At 49.7% G+C, this 19,611-nt stretch overlaps 1 protein-coding gene across 1 annotated transcript in view; it reads right to left on the bottom strand.

The window, feature by feature from the left end:
* Positions 1-19,341, bottom strand: part of UBE2O (ubiquitin conjugating enzyme E2 O) — a 57,817-nt gene extending 38,476 nt beyond the window's left edge. Inside the window, exon 1 of the mRNA XM_064270703.1 lies at positions 18,913-19,341. Within this exon, the coding sequence (XP_064126773.1) occupies positions 18,913-19,341 (429 nt within the window). The remainder of the gene's footprint in view (positions 1-18,912) is intronic.
* Between the last annotated feature and the right edge of the window lie 270 nt (positions 19,342-19,611).

The following is a 19,611-nucleotide window of genomic DNA, read 5'->3' as shown; positions in this document are numbered from 1 at the left end:
CCCGAGGCCCCACCAGCCTCTGCAGTAGAGCCTCCCAAGTCAGTGCCACAGAGCTAGTTAGTCAGAACCTGAACCCAGGCTTGCTGAACCCAAAGCTTTGGCTGGCCCAGTTCGGAACTGTCGTCCAGAAAGCTACTACTTATGTACTAAGCCAAACCAAACCAAACCCAGTCATCGATTACGACTCATAGCAACCCTACAGGACAGAGCAGAGCTGCCCCAGAAGGCTTCCGGGGCTGTAATCTCACAGAAGCAGACTGCCACATCTCCCTCCTGTGGAGCCGCTGGTGGGTTTGAACCACCGAACCTCTCAGTTAGCAGCTGAGTGCCTCACTACTGCACCACCAGGGCTCTCTAGTTATGTAACACACACACACACACACACACACACACACACAGGCTAGAATACACAGAGGATATGTCCGGTCCTAGTGGCTGTCTCTGGGGAGTGGAGAGGGTAGAAAGGAGACAAACGTTTATATCACTACGTGCTCTTTCAAACCCTTTGAATGTTGTGTCATTTGTATATATCATCTATTTAAATATTTCGAGATACACCTACACAGAGATTAAGATGTAGACTTAGAGTCAGCCTCAAGGGGCAGACAAGCTAGCTTATGAGCAGCATTCCCCAAAACCTGCCCTCAGATGCACCGAGTGGCTTCCGTGCTGGAGTGGCTGCAGCCAAGCTAGGCTGCTCCCAGCAGTGGTCGCCACGGTCAGGAAGCCCACACAGCAGGGCTCATCCAATTCCCAAGGACATACGAGGTTCTGGCCTACTCTGCCAGCCATGGACACCGCAATCTCAGGGGTAGGGGCCAGCCCCAAGTCCCCTGTCTGAGCCCCCCGCTGCCTCCCCTGGCTGACTTACTGGGTCCTGCCTGGTAGACCAGCCCTCTGCTCACTCCTGCATGCATCTCTGGAGCTGAAGGCACAACAGACCGGCCCGCCCCATAAAGCTCGGGAGATACCCCCTAGCAGAGGGGCTCACTTACCAGAGGCAACAGAATGCGGTCAGAAAAACGCCCACCAGGAGACCTACGTTCTAATGCTCTGTGTGCGCTAAGCAGCTGGGGAACCCTGCTCGGGCCACAGTAACAGCTCTTCGTCAAGCGGGGAAAAGGGCAGTCAGAGCGGGAAGTACAAATCGGGGCCACTTTCCTGAATGCAGTTTGGTGAAATGAATCAAAAGTCTTAAATATGTGTTCCCACTCCTCGGCCCAGGACCTCCATTTAGGAATTTACTCTAAGCAACTTAAAGGTGTAGACAAAGATATATACATAAAGATGTTATTACCATTACTTAAAATAGTGAAACAATGGAAACAATTCAACCTGTCAAGAGAAGGCTGGTTAAGAAAACTGGCTCACCCGTCTGATGGGATTATATGCACTCACTAAAAATTACATTCTCCAAAACTCATGCTTTTAATGGGAAGAAAATGTTACAGAAACAACTCCACTTATGAACGTCCAACTTAAGAACATCATAGACAGGACCAAAGTTCCAGAACAAACGTGGTCCTTCGTGGCCTTTCTAACCTGTGTCAGTATTTGGTTTGGGTGTTTCACAAACATAAGCCCCATCACATCCGAAAAGAGCAAAGGCGGTGGGGTGCTACAACTGCTGGAAAGGAATTTGATTCTGAAGCCCCCCTCCCAGTACAGATGATGATAATTACCATAAAAGTAAACCGAGAACCCCTGAAACTACTGCCCAGAGATAATCTTTCAACCTTAAACCAAAAATATCCCCTGAAGTCTTCTTTAAACCAAACAACAGTTTAGCTTAATTAGTAAAGAATGTCTGCCTTGAGCATTGTGCTCTTTTAAGATCTATCTAAATGGGTGGGATCAAGCGGACAAAGGCAACTAAAGGGTTAGACGGGAAGCCTGGGAGGCAACGAGTTTATGTTAATGGAGGAGGAACAACTGGAAAAAGGAGGGTTAGAATGGCTGCACAACTTGAAGAATGTAATCAACGTCACTGAACCGTTCATGTACAAACGGTTGAATCGGTGCATGTTCTGCTGTCATGGATTGAAACTGTGTCCCCCCAAAATATGTGTTGTAAACCTTAACTCCTATAAAAAAAAAAACAACTATAAATCCATTTGGGAAAGGGGTTTCTTTGTTATGATAATGAGACAGTATTAGTGTAGGGTATGTCTTTAGTTAATCTCTTTTGAGACGCAGAAGAGCAGATGAAATAAAGGAGCAGAGATGCTAAACCCATGAAGATCGCCCAGGAGCAGAAGCTCAGAAAAAGACAGGGACTTTCCTCAGGAGCCGACTGAGAGAGCCAGCACCCTGAATTCAGGACTTCTAACCTCCTAAATGGAGTCCTGGTGGCGCAATGGTTAAGAACTCAGGCTGCTAATCAAAAGGTCATCAGTTCAAATCCACTAGCTGCTCCTTGGAAATGGGGTAGTTCTATTTTGTCCTATAGGGTCCCTGTGAGTCAGAATCGACTCGAAGGCAACGGTTTTGGTTTGTTGTACTTTTAATTTCCTAACTGTGACAACGGAGCCCTGGTGGCACAGTAGTTAAGAGCTCAGCTGCTAACCAAAAGGTGGGCAGTTCGAATCCACCACTGCTCCTTGGAAACCCTATGGGGCAGTTCTACTCTGTTCTATAGTGTTGTATGAGTTGAAATCAACTTAATGACAACACGTTTTTTGGTTTTAACGGTGAGAAAATAAGTTTGTTTGTTAAAGCCACCTAATTGTGACATCTAAGACAAACAATTAAAAAAAGAAGGGGAAGTAGCGAGAGCTTGCCAACTATCTCCAGGTACAGGAGCGAGCTGGTCACCAGGAGTAGGCTGCAGTGGGCTGAGTCCCGTGGGGTGCGACAGGACCCTGAGCAGACCAGGGAGCACCACAGACATGGGGAAACTGGAGTAAGGGCTCCACCTCGGCCTGAGGCTGACTGAGGAGCCAGGAAAACAACAGGACACTGAGACCTTGAAGCCCAGGAACCTTAAAAGTGGGGTTTTTGTTTCATTTTTCAAATACAGGCCAGGGATGATTCCTTAGGTTCACAGCCATGAGAGACGACATATCAAAGCGACTGGAAATGCCAAAGGCTGGGTCTTCAGCTGCTGAGGGGTTTCCTGAGACACTCTCTGAGGTCACCGGGGGGTGGGGGGGGGCGGGGTGTCTGACAGGTCAGTGCAGATGACTCTGGTCTGTTTTGGGAAAGATGTCTTTTACAGAAAATACATCAGCAGAGGAAAAGATGATGCCTGGTTTTACAGCTCCCGCTGAAGAGTGGAAATACATAAGGGTACTGTAAACTTGAACCTCTGAGACCCAGGCAAAGTCTTTTGGTATCCAACTTGTTTGTAAGTTTGTTGGGGGAAGGGGGGCTAAAGTTAGCACGCTATGATATTTGTCAACAAAAATATTTATACCCTTATAAAAGACTAGAATAACCATTCACTGAAATGATAGAAAGTAGTTGGTGGTGCAGTGGTTAAAGTACTCGGCACTAACCCAAAAGGTCAGCAGTTCAAAGCTGCTCCGCAGGAGAAAGATGTGGCAGTCTGCCTCCGTAAGGATTACAGCCCTGGAAACCCTGGGAGGCAGTTCTACTTTGTCCTATAGGGTAACTATGACTAGCAATAGTTTTTTTTTTTTGGAATTACAGGTAACTTTTTTAATCCCCTTTTTGTATCTTCTTTCATTTTCTGCATGAAGCAGTATAACTTAAAACCAAAACCAAATCAAGCCCGTTGCCCTTGAGTAGATTCTGACTCATAGCTGACTCTACAGGACAGGGTAGAACTGACCCATAGGGCTTCCAAGGAGCAGCTGGTGAATTCGAACTGCCGACCTTTTGGTTAGCAGCTGAGCTCTTGGCCACTGAGTCACCAGGGCCCTAGCAATCAGGAAATAAACTATTATCTAAGACTAATAAGGGAATGGTCCAGCAATTTTTCTTCAGTGTTGGATCTTCAGGGACTGAACGACAGGCCACTAAACGTGTGGTGGATTTCCCCCGTTCCCTGACCCCAGCCCGCACCCATGCTCCCCTTCCCCTCTGCACTCACTTGTCAACCGCTGCCTCTGGCTTCCAGCTGCCCCTCTTGGCTGAAAGTGCTCTCCACCTTCAGAACTTCTGAATTGCTTCTTTTTAGAAAGCATCTTTTCTCTAGCAACGGGAGACCCTGGGTGGTGCAAACAGTGAACACATTTGGCTGCTAACCGAAGGTTTGAGCCTACCCAGAGGCTCCTTGGAAGAAAGGCCTGGTGATCTATTTCCAAAAAAACAGCCACTAAAAACCCTATGGAGGGACAGTTCTACTCTGACACACACGTGTCACCATGAGTTGGATGGAGGAGACTCGACGGCAGCTGGTTTTCTCTACAGGTTTCTTTACAAACTATTAGCCAACACCCTCCTTCCTGAGCAAAATTCTTCAGAAAGGTAACTCTCAGGACAGAGTTTGGAGTATGGATTAGATGAGGAGAAAGATCAATTACGAGAGCTTTTTCTAATATACAAAATGTAATTACGCTAAATGCAGGGTGGTATCCTGGACAGAGAAAGGACATTAACTGACAAACTTTACAAAATCCAAATGAAGTCTATAGTTTAGCTAACAGTGTGGTACCAATGTTAATCTCTTAGTTTTGACAAATGTACCATGGTTAGCTAAGATGCAAACACTAGGGAAGCTCGAGGAAGAGTAGACTGGGAACTCTCTGTACCATCTTTGCAACTTTTCTGTAAATCTAAACAGTTTGTTTTCTTAAAAATGCAATTATGAGAGAACAAAGTAAGGTAGCAGTAAGAATAAAAGAAAGATGGCAGATGGGCTGAAGGCCCGTTTCCCTTCACTTGGATGTCTCCAGGCATCCAAAACACACGTGTCCCCCTCACACATCTCCTTTGTCCACGCTGCTATTCTGGAGAGACTGTCAGCATGGTCAGCACACAGGAAGCCTGAGTCTCCTGCCATGCTTCCCTTTCTCACTCCCTGTCCGACCTACATCTGCAGTAAACATGTTAGCACTTGTGCAAAAGATTTTTTTTTTTTTCAAAAGATTTTTTTTAAGCCACAAAACTTAATGGCTCCTCTTCTCCCTCCTGATCATCTGAAACCCCAGGCAGGCCAAAGCCCGCCCTTCCAGCCCCCTTCTCCACCTCCCAGCACCCACCCAGTCCCTGCTGTGCGCCAGGCTGTGAACCGCTTGCTAGTCCCAGCAGCTCTGTGCCTACTAGCCTGTCTGAGAAATCTCCCCCAACAGTCCCATCTTCCTCTCCATCTCCACTAATTCAAAGCTTTAGTACCTATATTAAGCAGAGTCCTTATCTGACCAGGAGGCTAGGTCCTAAAATCAAAACTGAGCATCATCAAAACTATCCTTGAAGAATTCCTTAAATCTGTCAGTGGGTCTAACACAACCAGTTTTGCCTTCCACTGGGTGCCAGATGAAGTTGATCCTTCACATCCAGGGGTCATTCTGTACGAAAAATCAATCCTTTCAACACTCAGTGCCAAGCATAGCTATGTGGGGTCACGCCAATGAATGCACAAAAGATACGGCTCACCTGCACAGGAAACCCTCCAGTCTGGTCCCCAGGCTTCCCAGCTCCCCTGCCCAGCCCACCCTGTGCACTGCCGCCTGAGCGCATCACAAACTCTGAAACAGGATCCTCATTACATAAAAACAAATCCAAACTCCGAGGTCTACCATTCGAAGGCCATCACACAACAGGGGCAGTGCGACGTAAAGTCACTGAGGCCACTGAGGCTCCGGTGGACTGTGTGGCTGTGGGCAGGCTACCGGGGTTTAACTTAAGCCCTTCCACTGACTACCAGGTCTCCCTCGGGCAAGAGCCTCAGATCCCTCCTCATCTGCAAAGTGCGTGTCATAACAGAAGGGTTTAGAGGGCCGTATCTCTCTCCTACTGCTGTCCAATACAGAGCCAGCAGCCACACGTGGCTACTGAGCACTTCAAATGGGGCTAGTGATGCGCTCTCAGTTTGAAATACATGCCAGATTTTGAAGACTCAGAATGGGGAAAAAACGTAAAATATCTCAGTAATCATTTTTTGTATATTGATTACATGGTGACATAATATTGTGGATATATTGAGTTAGGTAAAACAGATTATTAAAATTAATTTCACCTTTTTTTTATGTTTTAAACTGTGGCTACTAGAAAATTTAAAATTACAGATGTGGCTTGCATTATATTCTATTGCTCAGTTCTGTTCGGGGGAGGAGGGGTCGGCAAACTCACACACACAGGCCATGCCTGCTGCCTGCCTTTTATTTAATAAAACTTTATTGGCCCCCGTCACGCCCATCTGTCTACTTTGGTGCTACAGTGCAAAGCTGAGTTGTTGTGGAGGAGACAGTACAGCCTGCAAGGCCTAAAATATTTACCCCGTGGCCCTTTACAGAAACAGTCGGCCGGCCCCTGATGGCATCTTCACAGACCCCATGGCACCCAGCCCCGTGCAGGGATGGCCATGCTGCCCAGGGAAAAGGGCCTGTGTTTTGGCATCATAAGAGGCCTAGGTTTGAAGCTGGGCTCTGTCCCTCGCTAGCTGTGTGCCCTGGGGCGGATTCCAGGCAGTCTCTGGGTTTGTTTCTTCCTCTCTAAAATGGGAGTACTGGCTACTCTAAGAAAAAGACAACACACGTCAAGCATGTGCTACACAGCCTGGCAAGGCACTGAGCCGGGCTGGGTAAAATACAGCAAATTCCATGAAAATGCTGAATAAATCATTTTCCTCTTGGACTGACTGCATTATACTCCTAACAACCATCATATTTTCATCCTAAAAAGAAGTGAAATCCAGTAAAATGTCTTAACAGCTACTGTATTAATGGCCAGTAGAGGATGGGGAGGGTAGAGAGGAAGGAGATCTTTCCAACAACAAGAACAGACGAGGGGCTGATGGCAGGAAAGCTCTGCCTCGTTCCTGCTGTTGCTGCTGTCGAGTTGCTCCCGACTCATGGTGACCCCGTGTACAACGGAATGAGACTCTGCCTGGTCCTGAGCCAACCCCGTGATCGACTGTGGATCAGACTGTTGGGATCCATAGGGTTTTCATGGACTAGTTTTCAGAAGTAGATTGCCAGGCCTTTCTCCCTACTCCATCTTAGTGTGGAAGCTCCACTGAAACCTGTTCAGCACCACGGCAACACACAAATCCCCACCAACAGACAGGTGGCGGCTGCATATGAGGTACGTTGGCTGAGAACTGAACCCAAGTCTCCACATCGAAGGCAAGAATTCTACCACCGAACCACCACTGCCTTGCCTGATAGTTGCAGTTGTTAGCTGCTGTCAAGTTGATTCCAACTCACGAGACCGAAGTGTTAGGGCCACTTAATTCCTCTCCCCTCCAATGTGTGTTATGAACACAGCCACTAGACGAATATGCAGAGGAAAGATACAAACCTCAGTCAATCGCATACTTAAAATTCGGGGGAACTGAAAACTGAACCTATCAATATCAACTGAGTTTTTGAAGGACTTATTTATCAGCTCAGGATCCCTGTTGGCACAGTGGGTTAAGCACTCAGCTTCGAACTGAAAGGTCAGCAGTTCAAATCCACTAGTAGCTCCACAGGAGAAAGATGTGGCAGTCTGCTTCCCACCACTGATAAACTACGGATGGTTCTATCCATTTTAAATAGACAGAGCCTGATTCCTTCAAAGCAATATAACCCATTGCTCTTGAGTCAATTCTGGTGCATAGTGACCCCATAGGTCAGAGCAGAACTGCCCCATAGGGTCTCCAAGGAGCGGCTGGTGGATTCGAACTGCCAACCTTTTGGGTAGCGGCCAATCTCTTAACCACTGTACCACCAGGGCTCCTTCAAAGCAATAGGCCTGGCATAACTGCTGCAACTCCGTGCAGTGCTCTCTGAGACTCTCCCAGGGTCCTGATACATGGGGTGCAAAACTCAAGTCACATTCCTCTTTAATGGGCTGGCATTCTTTCTCCAAAAGAGGGGTCTCATCTAACGTGAGGGCTTCAAACTGGTTCTTTCCAGTTCGAACCCCTGCTGAATCTGTACTTCTAACAAGCTCCCTGCTGAGAGTCTGCATGTCTAGCAAGTTCACAGGAAGTTAGACACAAGACTCACCTAGCGGTCTTGTTAAAATGTAGATTCTGATTCAGTATATCTGGGGTAGAAGCCCTGGTTGTACAGTGGTTAGAGCGATCGATTGCTAATTGAAAGGTCAGCGGTTCAAAATCACCAGGGACTCTGAGGGAGAAAGATGTGGCAGTCTGCTTCCACATAGATTTACAGCTGTGGAAACCCTATGGGGTCACTAAGAGTCGGAATTGACTTGATGGCAGTGGTTTGGTTTTTTTTTGGATATCTGAGGTAGAAATGCAAACTCTCAACAGGTGTTCAAACTGGTTTGAAGACCTGTTCTAAGGTGAAGGCTGAGTGGTGATTAGATTCACTAAACTCCCACCTGCGGGAGTTTATCATTTGCCAGGTGCTTCCAGATAGGTGATTTTACATCTGATCCTCATGAATGCCCTGCGAGGTAGGCATCACCCCAATGTGATAAGCCAAGAAGCTGAAGCTCAGAGAGGGTGGGTGGCTCCACCAAGGTGCTGCACTGACTACAGACACTAGAGCTCAGGTGGCTTCTCAAGGTGCAACTGGTGTTTCTGCCAAATCGTTCATAGCTGCAGGGTCCCAAGGCCTGGAACAGAGCTCAAAGTGCAACAACCAGGGACACCGGCTTCAAAAGACACAGCGTCCCAAATACGCATCAAGGAACGGATGGACAAACTGCCGTATATCCACACAACGGAACCATGAACATGAATGAGATACTGATACATGTTATAACATGGGTGAACCCCCAAAATATGCATAAGGCCACACAGCGTATGATTCCTTTTATATGAAATATCCAGAATAGGTAAATCCATAGAGACCGAAAGCAGACTGTGGTTGCTAGGGGCTAGGGGAAGGCGAGATGGGGAGTGACTGTTAACGGGTACGGGGCTTCCTTGGGCAGGGGAGGGGGTGGTGGTGGTAAAAATGTTCTGGACCCAGACGGAGGTGGTGGTTGCTCAACACCGTGACTGCACGAAATGCCACTGTTCACTTTAAAATGGTTAATTTTATGCTTTAAGAATTTTACCTCGATTAAAAAACAAACACGGCCTTCCAGTTCTTGTCCCAGCCCACGGCTCTTAGGGAACCCTGTGGCCAAAAGAGAGTCTCAGTTTATTTCTGCTGGGTTTTAACCCCAGGCCCAGAGGCATTTCAGCCCCAGTGCCCATGGCCACTGTGCCTGGAGGAGTTCCTAGAGGAAGCTGCTAAACAGGAGCTACAACACGGTACATTTTGGTTCATCTGCTCCACCTAGGTAGCAGGATGCCCATACACGTCCCAGTCCTGGAGTCATTATTCACAGTGCTCTCAGAGGAGCCTAGTTTGGGCAATAAGTTACATGGTCAACCTCCCTAGAGCCCTGACGGGGTGTCAGCTGGCCAGGGGCCCTGCCCCAGCAGACCATGAGGCACCTGGAAAATGGCTAAGACTATTCTTTACAGGGAAGTGGGAAGAGTGGGAAGGAGCAAACTGGCCATTCATGCAAATGCCTCCCAGAATCCAGACGTGCGCTGTTCACGTGACAAGCTTTAGCAGTCACTGCCTTTGTTTCCCCAAGAGCTTCTGATCCAGGAGGGAGAACGAGGTGTTCAGTGTAAGTGGAAGGCCTTTAGAGGCAGGGAACAGACCGGTGAACCAGGTCAGCCGGAGCAAACTGAGGAAGCAGGAGGTAAAGCTTGAAATGCAGGAGAGGGCCCTGAATGACAACCTAAGAGGGGAAGAGAAGTTGAGTGCTGGCCCAACCCAATAAGGGATTCGGGAGGGACAGCCTGGGTGGTGCATGCTGGGCCTGGCCACAGGGCCATCAGAGAGCGGACCATCAGAGAGCAGACCAGCACCGCAGAAAGGAAATGCAAGCAGAGGATGCAAGAGGCGTTTCAAACAAGGAGCTGACAACAAATTAGAACAGGGGCCAGAGAGGGCAAATTCAAAATGATCTCAAATGTTCTTATTTTTAGCAGACGCAAGCATAAGTATTTAGGGGTGAAATGCCAGGATGTCTGCTACTAACTTACAAATGACTCAAAAAAAAACACTGACACACACACAGACACACAAACATACGCATACATACGGCAGGATGTTAACTGCTGACTCGTGGTGGTTGGTAATCAGTCTGAACCAACACCAGTGGGTTTGGTTTTGAGTTGTTCTAGTCTTTTGACTTTCTGAATGCTTAAAATTTTTTTGATAATAAAATGTTGAGAAAAGAAACTTTATATATGTACATATAAAATATAATATGGAGAACTGGTGGCCCAGTGGTTAAGAGCGTGGCTGCTAACCAAAAGGTCAGCAGTTCAAACCCACCAGCCACTCCTCGGAAACCCTTTGCGGGGGGCAGTTCTACTCTAGCCTATAGGGTTGCTATGAGTCAGAATCGATGGCAACAGGCTTGGGCATTATACAATATATATACACATATGAAGAACTTGAGGGTGGGGAGGGTAGCCACAATCTTAAGAATTTATGCCCACAAAGTCTAAGGTTCTTTCTAGACAACCTGATGGCGCTATTGAGTAAGCAGCTGAGATGCGTGACAGAGACATGGAGGTCACCTGAGGGCAGGCACTTGCTGCAGCTACAGGAGTGGACGAGATCTCTGAAGGGAAGACAGGGCAGAGAGAGGAGGGAAAGGGACTGATCACTGGAAAAGTCTCGCATTTAAAGGCAAGGAAGAAGACAAAAAGCAAGAGGAGGAGAACCATCCAGCACGGCCTGGTGTAACGGAACCCAAGGGAAGAGTTTCCATCAAGGAGGCATGATCAGTGATCTCAGACCAGGCTGATGGGCCAAAATGAGCTCTGAGGATACACCAGGAAAGGCAGCGACCAGGAATTCCCCTGTGACCAGGCGTCGTCTGAGAAGCCGTTCCCATCGGTGGTGTGAGAAGCCGGGTGGAGAAAGGCTAAGGTGGAACAGGTCTGGAGGAGATGGAGGCAGCCACCCATTTCTACAGGGGGTGCGGGGTGGCCCCAAGGCACACTGGGGCACACTGGGGCACAGGGAGAGATGCTCGAAGATGAAGTCATCAACCTTCGGGGCCTCCAAATCCCTCAAGTCATTAAACAGCCGGAGGGATGCTTTCAGCTCTGCAGGTGCCAAGTCCTGATGCTTCCAGAAGCCACACCAGAGACGCGCATGTGTGTGTCTGCAGACCTTCCCAGCTATGCTCGGGGTCCAGCAAATACACCCCTGCAGACACACCTGTCAAGAGCACTTCAGCAGCCCATCACCGCAGCACCTCCCACAAAAAGGATCAAAACTTAAAGGACAGGGAAGAGCATCTTCAGGGAGCTACCAGGCTCTCCCTCACAGGACCCAAATGAAAGATGCTTCTTCGGAAGCTGACTGCAGGAAACCTCCCCTGCCGGTGCTAGCTGGGAGTTTTCGTTTTATTGGTCGGGAGGAGTGACTCCTTTTTCATTTTTTTTTAAAGCATGACTCAGTATCTTAAATTATTTTTCCAATTTTCAGTTGTCAGAATCGGAATCTTTACCAGGTATAGCCAAGCTACCCATCTTAAAACAAAAGTGACCTGTAAGTGTCTTTCCCTTTGACCTAGCTGCGGATGACTTAATGCTGCAGTCTCTCAAAAATGCAAACAAACCAAAAATTCCTCACCAGACAGCCAACCAGATTTAACCCAAGAAGGACATTTGTTCCAGTACGTAGCGCCCAGCTGGATTCTTCTGAACTCATGTCCTTTGCCTGCCCTGCGCGAATCATAAAAATGTGCTTTCCAAAGTGTCCCCGTGTCTGCCCAGTGCTCGGGGTGGGCTGGACGGAAGTGACCTGAGGATCTACTCAATACAGTCCACCGGGTCAAAGGAGCAAACAAGGGCAGATAGCTTCGGAAAGGATCAATTCAGAGGGCCAGCCATTAACAAGATTCAATCTTACTTTGAACTACAACAAATTCCAGTAAGCATTTCACTCCTCCCTGTCTGCAACCACAACGTCAGGTGGCGCCTAATAGAGCCCCCAGAGGCTGGCAGAAATGTCAGAAACAGCAGCTGCTCTGACTCTGCATCCCTGTTGGGGAAGGGCTGCCGGGGTGGGTGCCGCAGTGAGAAAACCGTAGCCCTTCGGGGCTTGGCACCCACCCCATGGGCAAGTGGAGCTTTCAGAAGAACAGTTAAAGACACCGAAATCCCATGAAGTCATGTAAGTGATGATGTTGTTGTCAGCTGATGTCAAGTCAGTCCCCGACTCATGGCGACCTCACCCACAATGGAACAAAACGCTGCCCAGTCCTGCGCCATTCCCACGATCAGTTGTGGATCAGACAACGTTCTGTTGTGAACCACAGGGTTTTCACTGGCTGATCTTTGAAAGCAGATCACCAGGCCTTTCTTCTTAGTCCATCTTAGTCTGGAAGCTCCAGTGAAACCTGTTCGGTATCCTAGCAATGTGCAACCCTCCACTACAGACAGGTGGCAGCTGTGCATGAGGTGCGGTGGCCAGGAATCGCACCCAGGTCTCCCGCATGGAAGGCAAGCATTCTACCACTGAACTGCTAATGCCCCCAGATGTAAATGACAGGACCACAGACCTGGAAAGCACTTTACAAATGATCCTGATTATTATTTCTCTCTTTTTAATTAGCCACTGAAATTACCCTCCCCCTCAATCCCAGGAGCAATTCCCAAACCTTGGGAAGGGGAACTCTGAGAGCGCCTATCCTCAGAAGAGCAGCAGAGACCGCGCCCTCCCAGGTTAGAACCCCAGGATGGCGGTGCTTTTAGAGACCCTCTCGCAGGGGAATCGCCAACACCTGCCCCAAGGGGACCACAGGGCAGCAGCTGACACTGATCACGTGCCAGTGCTGTCATGATGGCAGGTCAGTCACACACCACTTACCCAGCCCCTTTTCAAGTACTGGCCCCACAGGTTCCATTGGATTCCATGAGGCCCGTGGGTAAAATGAGCAAAAACGAGAGAAAATTCCTTTTGACAGAGCAGGGAAATGAAAAAGAGCAAAGCAGGGATGACAGTGACATGGAGTTGCAGAGGGAGCAAAAAGACCTTAAATGTCCTAAAGGAAACCATGTGGAGCAATGCTGTCAAATACGGGGAACAACCCAAACAAAACCGAGGGCGAGGGAGCCTGGGATGGAGGGCCCCCTCCAAGGATCTTTCCAGAACCTGTTTCATGATTCAGCAGTCCCAGTGGGAGGCTGCCCACGGGAACCAGGGGGAACAGGAGGTCGGGCTGGATTTTCTGCTCCCAACCCGTTTAGGACAGAACAGAGACCGCAGGCATGTGGAATGGCAGCCCACGGGAGCCAGGGGGAACAGGAGGTCAGGCTGGACTTCCTGCTTCCGACCCGTCTAGGACAGAACAGAGACCCCAGGCATGTGGACTGGCTGCCCATGGCTTCTGCTCTGAGAGGTGAAGTGGGCAATAAAACCAGTGCTGGCATGAAACGACACTACAGAGGTCGTTTTCATTCAGCATCCCAAGGCTAAGGCTCTCTGGAAACACCATGTGTTTTTGACAGTTATTTTGAGAATGACTGAGGGGCCAGGGAACAAAAGATGTGGAAGAGCAGACACCCACCCATGAAGTATGGCACTTCTCCCATACACTCCCCACCCATGTGCTCCCCGCTCCTGCACTGGGACGACCTCCAACCCTCCGGACACCCTGCTCCTCCCTCTCTCTCTCACCTGTAGCTACCTCCCATTCCACTAAGACTTTTCGATGTGTAGAGGCGGGATGATTCATGCCAAGCCCAGGGTGTTGGTTCATGTCTGACCAGGGCAGTCTGGGGCAGTAGTGATCTGTGAATCCCTTACTTCAATATTCCCAGGTAAGAACAATCGCTATATTTACCTCGATTTGTATTCAGGTTCCCCCACTTAACAGCAGTGTGACAATCAGCGAGTTACTTAATCTCTCTGTTCCTCCATTTCCATATTTGAGGAACCCACGACGATAATAATAGAACCTAATTCACAGGGCTGTTGTGAGCATTAAATGACCAAGACACATAAAGCACTCAGGGTACCTGTAACACTAAACAGGCAGTCCCCAGGTTACCAACGTCCAACTTACACACAACCTGTACAGCCCACAGTTCCAAACCAAGCCCGTAACGAATGGTTCATAATAACAAACGGGCGCTATTTTGTGATGCACATTAAAACACTGTTATTATATTACTGTATTATTACATTAGTGTATCTGGAAGTGCTTAAAGTTTTTTAAGCATAGAAAGGTACACTGTACACTATATACTAAGACAAGCATTTGACTAGCTGATGTTAGATATGAAACATACCTAACTGTTCTGACTTACATACACGTTTGACTTAAAGACAGATTTAGGCAAGGAACGTGTTCATAATCTGGGGACTGCCTGTATAATGTTTGTTCTTATTCTTCTTACTATTATCTTAAAATATAAAAGCAGTACTTCACCATCCTTGTAATTCATAATCTCATTACCTGTCTTTCGGGAATTTCAAAAGATGTCTCCCAGATTACAGAACACTCACAGACATTCACTCCAGCCTCCTCCAGGTCCTTGGGTCTTTGGCAGGTTTGACTTTAAATGCCCATTACTGGATTTCTTACAAAGTAACAAGGAGTGAAGTGAATGAGTTCTTATGGAAGAGGCTTAATAAAGTATATAAAAAATCTACAATCCCGCTGGTCACAAGCAACAACATGACCAACTAGGAATTCCAATGCCGACGGAACAAACTCCTCTGGTGTCCCTTTCGTTTCCCAAGGCACTGCTTTGGTGGAATACCACCCTGTGACGCATGAAGTGGATCCTGGAGGAGTGGGGCTGGCTCTCCCGTGAACATCAGAATGGTGTCTGCCAGAGGCCAAGAGGCGACCCAGCCCAACCTGCCACACTTCGTATTCCACCTGGTACTCAGGCTAGAAAGAAAGACCTCTTAGTTTACTGCAGAGCAAGAAAACGAGGCAGTGACTTGGCCAAGGTCAGAGTAGGTGGCAGCCGGGAAGAGCACCCAAGTGCTCTGACTTCCAGTCAGATGCATGACACAAACACGTCCCTCAGAAGACAGTCGGCTCTCACCCGGTGAAAGTGCCCTTGAGTCAGGCGGCAATCCAGACAGAGGCACCATCAAGGCTCTGAGGCCAGGAGTTGCGGGAGGGAGGGACTGAGGGACAGAGAATAAAAATCACAGAACAGCTGGTGGTGTCCACAAGAGCTGTGATCCTATCTGAATAAAATGCAATTACTAGATGCACTTAGTCCTATATCTTGGCTAACCTTACATACCTTCTTCCTGTTACAGCACTAAGGACAACTGCTTTTATGGGCCTAACACCTGGGCAACTGATGAAACGTCATGTGCCCTGATGCCACACCTAAGCAGCCTTCCCCATGGAAATGCTGGCCTGAGTGGGAGCCAAAAATAAACCAAAAAGCCAGTCCCTGAGGGACCTGTCATCACACACACTCATACTCTCTCTCTCTCACGCACATACACACACGCACACACAGCCTCACAAAAGCAGAGTAAGCTCAGAAACACAGCTTTAACATAGAGACATGAAGTCTCAAGCCCAGTGAAACTCTGAATGCTGTGGCAACTCCAGGTAAATGACGATGCTCCGGAGATGGGAAAGCAAAGGAAAGCTAAAACACCCAGAGGAAACCTCCAAAAGGGAAGCTGAACTTGAACTGACAGGAAGAAGGCCTATTCACAAAGGGCCACTCTGTGCAACCACGAACAGGTGGAGCCCAGGAAGACGAGCCATGTCTGGCCAGCTCTCACGAAGGTTTAGGAGGCTGCCAGCATCTGGTTTTATTCCAAAATTTTACTCAAAGGATGACCATTGATGGAGCAGACACACAGGGGTCGCGTGGCCAGATGGGAAAAGTTTCAAGTGGATAAACCAGCTACCACACTGAAGGGGTCGGGAGAAGGAGGAAAAGGCGGAGCCTATGAGAGGCACAGGCCAGCTGCTGCTTTTAGGTCCTAAGGAACCTTCATTTTGGCTGCTGGAAGCCTCAGGACCTGGACCACAAATTCCACAGTTTCAAGAATTTCTTGTTTTACGTCTGTTGATCATTTTCACAGAAGTAGCAGAGAAAGGGTAGGGTTTGCTGGCCAGCCTCTCCATCTCCGTTTGTAAATGTGTTCATTGGTAACTTGAAAGAAATTAAGAGACTAACATTAAGCCTTCGCTCACTGTCCTCCAAATTAACATGAGACTACAAAAATACTCCAGGACCTACTAACCTCCCCCCCAACATTAAATAAACAGTATTTTTAAAATCCCAATAGGTGGCGGCTTTTAGAACTAGTTTCCCAAGACTGTCACTACATTATTCAATCAATAGTCGGGTTCTCAAATCTCATCGCCAGCTTAGTGATGGAGGAGGTTTTGGTCTAACGGTCCTTCCATCACAGTACACAGTTACCTCGGCAAAACTTATAAGAAGTGGATGGTGAGGGAGAAAATCTCCCTAAACCACAAGTCTGCAAGGTCCCAGGACCCACCCAACCACTCTAGTCAGTGGCCAGAAGCAAAGCAGGAGAGACATGCATTCAGCAGATGAGGGTCATACGCGCCTACAGCTCATGGTGGCCGCGAGCTACATACCAGGTATACACTTCTGGGATAGACATCCTCCTCTTCCCCACCACTCCAAATAAGCCTATTCCCAAGTCCAAAAGAACTGGGCCCTGCCACCCACCCACAAATAGACACTACTATCCATGGTGTCCTCGGAATTTCTATGTCCCTTGGCATTTTGTTAAACTCAGAAGCTCAGAAAGTGCAATGGCAAAGAAAATATTCCCACCCACACCACAAAACAGATGTCAACCAACTCACAGCAAGTCCAAAGTGGGCAGCTTCAAAACATATCCAAGCCGGTGCCTGAAAGTCGCTTTCTATTCAACCCCAAAGCTCCAAAATAAGTAGCTGAAGCCAAACTTGTATAATTACACATGGTGGGGGAGCTGACAGAACATAACTGTAAACAAAGTTAACCACCAAAGTCAGGATGGACAGGAACGACAACTGATCAACATGGCAGCTCCCAGCAGCGAGCTGGGCCTGCCTCGCTCTGAGTCCCACTGCAGGAGGCCACGACACACAGAAAACAGGAGTCAAAAGGAGTTAAAATCCAAAAGTCAAAACCCTCTGGAGAAGATGGTTGGGGAAAAAAGACATTTCTTAAAAACCCACAGAAAGACACCAGCAACCATTTGCTAGAAAGACAATGCACACACAGTATTCGGAGTGGCAGTTCTCCTTTCTTCCTGACATAGCAATACCGTGGTAGCTTTGAGAAGTAACACTGTTTTCCAGAGACTTTTGCAAATGAACTTAGATCGCTCTTTCTGAGTCAGAAAAGCTGCTGTCTGATTTGCATCTCTCTGGGGGGAAGCTGGGGGTCCTGGGCGCAGATTTGTGTCTGCGGATGCATGTGCATTAGCGGGAAAAGACCCTGCTGGGACCAGCAGTGGCTTCTCCCACTAGGAGATGGATGGAAGGCTCTTCCCAGGAGTAGGCCCTTTTTCCCTGCCCGACTCTTCGTCACAGACCCCCTTTGTAGTGGGGCATGAGGCCCTGCTCCTCCACCTCCTTTGTCTCTCAGTGTGTGAGTGACCCAGATTAACTTCTAAAGTGCTCTCCCCTGAAATCAGACCTCGCAACGGCCCACGGCTCACACAGTCCAGACCTGATTCCTGCTTAGAAATGTTTTTTCGAAGAGGAGGGGAAGGAGGAGAGGAAGAAGGGGTGTAAGATATAAGGGGCGTGTATGCGCGTGTGAATCACTGATAGGAATTCACACTCAGGAAAACAGGCCATGAAAAGCCACCAAACGAAGGTTCAAGGTTCCAGGTCTAGGATGACAAACCCCTTTGTTTTGTAAAACTACTATGTTCACCAGCTTCACCCCAATAACACAGGGGAGTTGGGATGTTTGCTTAACAGTCCCCACCGCGGGAAGAAAACCCTTCAGGTTTCCAACTTGGTTGTTCTCCTCATCCAAGGTTCTATAGTTTGTTTTTCTATTTTTCAAGAAGTCCAAATGCACTTTACAGCAGTCATCAATCCCAGTAGCAGCTGCCACATTCTCCCCCAATACTATTAATACCCTGGCTCTGTGAAGGATTTTACTCACAAAGTTCCCCGCGGCCATTAACAGAGCAGTAAGGTAAAACAAAAAGAACATAAAGCATTCTGTCATCCAGCGAACTTCTTGGATTTTTATGGCGGCCAGAATTTTCACCTCCAGCTTTGTTTTGGAATGCCTACACCCCTCCCTACACGGCCCGGCCCGGCCCTCCTTTCTGGATGCACAATGCAGTATGAGGCTCCTTGTGGGTCAGCAAAATGCCACACTGGTGTAATGCCGATCGCACCTCGCAGCCAGAAGAGTTCCCCGCTGTCGTCGGTGCACGTATCTAATCTGGAAGCCGGCACCACGGCACACCACGCTGTGAAAAGTCCCCTTCAAGTCGGCAAACCCGGGCCCAGGCCGGCCCTGCACAGCCGGCCGAGCGCGCCCGGAGCTGGTGCAATGACATTGCACTGGCCCACTGCATCGGAGCGTCCCCTCGGCTGAGCCTCGTCCCACTCACTCGGCCCACTGCAGCCGCACCATACCGGGCCGGCCCTGGCACGCCTTCCCGTACACGGCCCAGGGGGTTGGCAGCGAGCTCTCTTCTCCCTCCGACCTCCAGACAGCGGTTCCCCAGCGCCCTGCACCCCGGGGGGACCCACCGCCCGTGCCGCCCTCCCCCGCCCCGGCCGCCACGCCTCGGCCTCCCCGCCGTCGCCCCCGGCCCGCACCTTGGTCTCCTTCACGTGCTGCTTGACGCCCTCTGGGTACCACTGGACCCGCACGTAGCCGCGGCGCAGCGGGCTGGCGCGGCCCTCCTCGTGCCCGGGGCCGCCGGCCTCGGAGCAGCCCGAGCTCCCGCGGCCCTCCTCCTCGCCCTCCGAGTCCGAGTCCTCGCCGTGGATGAGGCGCACCAGCCCGAAGTGCACCGAGCCGCGGTAACGGCCAGACACCAGGTCGTGCGAGAACAGCAGGCGCTGCGAGCCGGCTTCGGGGCCGGAGTCCGAGGACGGCCCGGAGGCCGAGTCTGGGCCGGGGGCCGCAGCCGGGATGGGGGTCGCGTCCGGGGCCGCGGCCGCGGCCGGGGCCGGGGCCGGGGCCGGGGCCGGGACCTGGGCGGGAGCAGGAGCTGCAGGCGCGGGGACTGCGGGGTCCGCCATAACTGCTGTGCGCGAGTCTCGGGCGGCGGCAGCGGCGGCGGCGGCGGCAGCTGCGGCGAGCGAGGCGCAGGGAGGCGGGACCAGCAGGCGCCGGGGGCGGAGCCGCGGCGCGCTGACGTGCCCTACGTGCCGCCGTCGTCAGGGAGCCGAGATGCAGTTGCTAGGAGCGACCGCGTCGTCGCTAGGGGACGCTAAAGATGCTGTGGGGGACAAGGGATGGAATCTACGGGGTGGGCGGGGCCGGAGGGGGAAAAGGGAAGGCGTAAAGGG

The sequence above is a fragment of the Loxodonta africana genome, chromosome 18 (genome assembly GCF_030014295.1).
Source record: "Loxodonta africana isolate mLoxAfr1 chromosome 18, mLoxAfr1.hap2, whole genome shotgun sequence".
NCBI classification, from domain to species: Eukaryota; Metazoa; Chordata; class Mammalia; order Proboscidea; family Elephantidae; genus Loxodonta; species Loxodonta africana.
The sequence above is the reverse complement of the archived record's forward strand: the minus strand, read 5'-3'. Positions and strand labels throughout refer to the sequence as shown.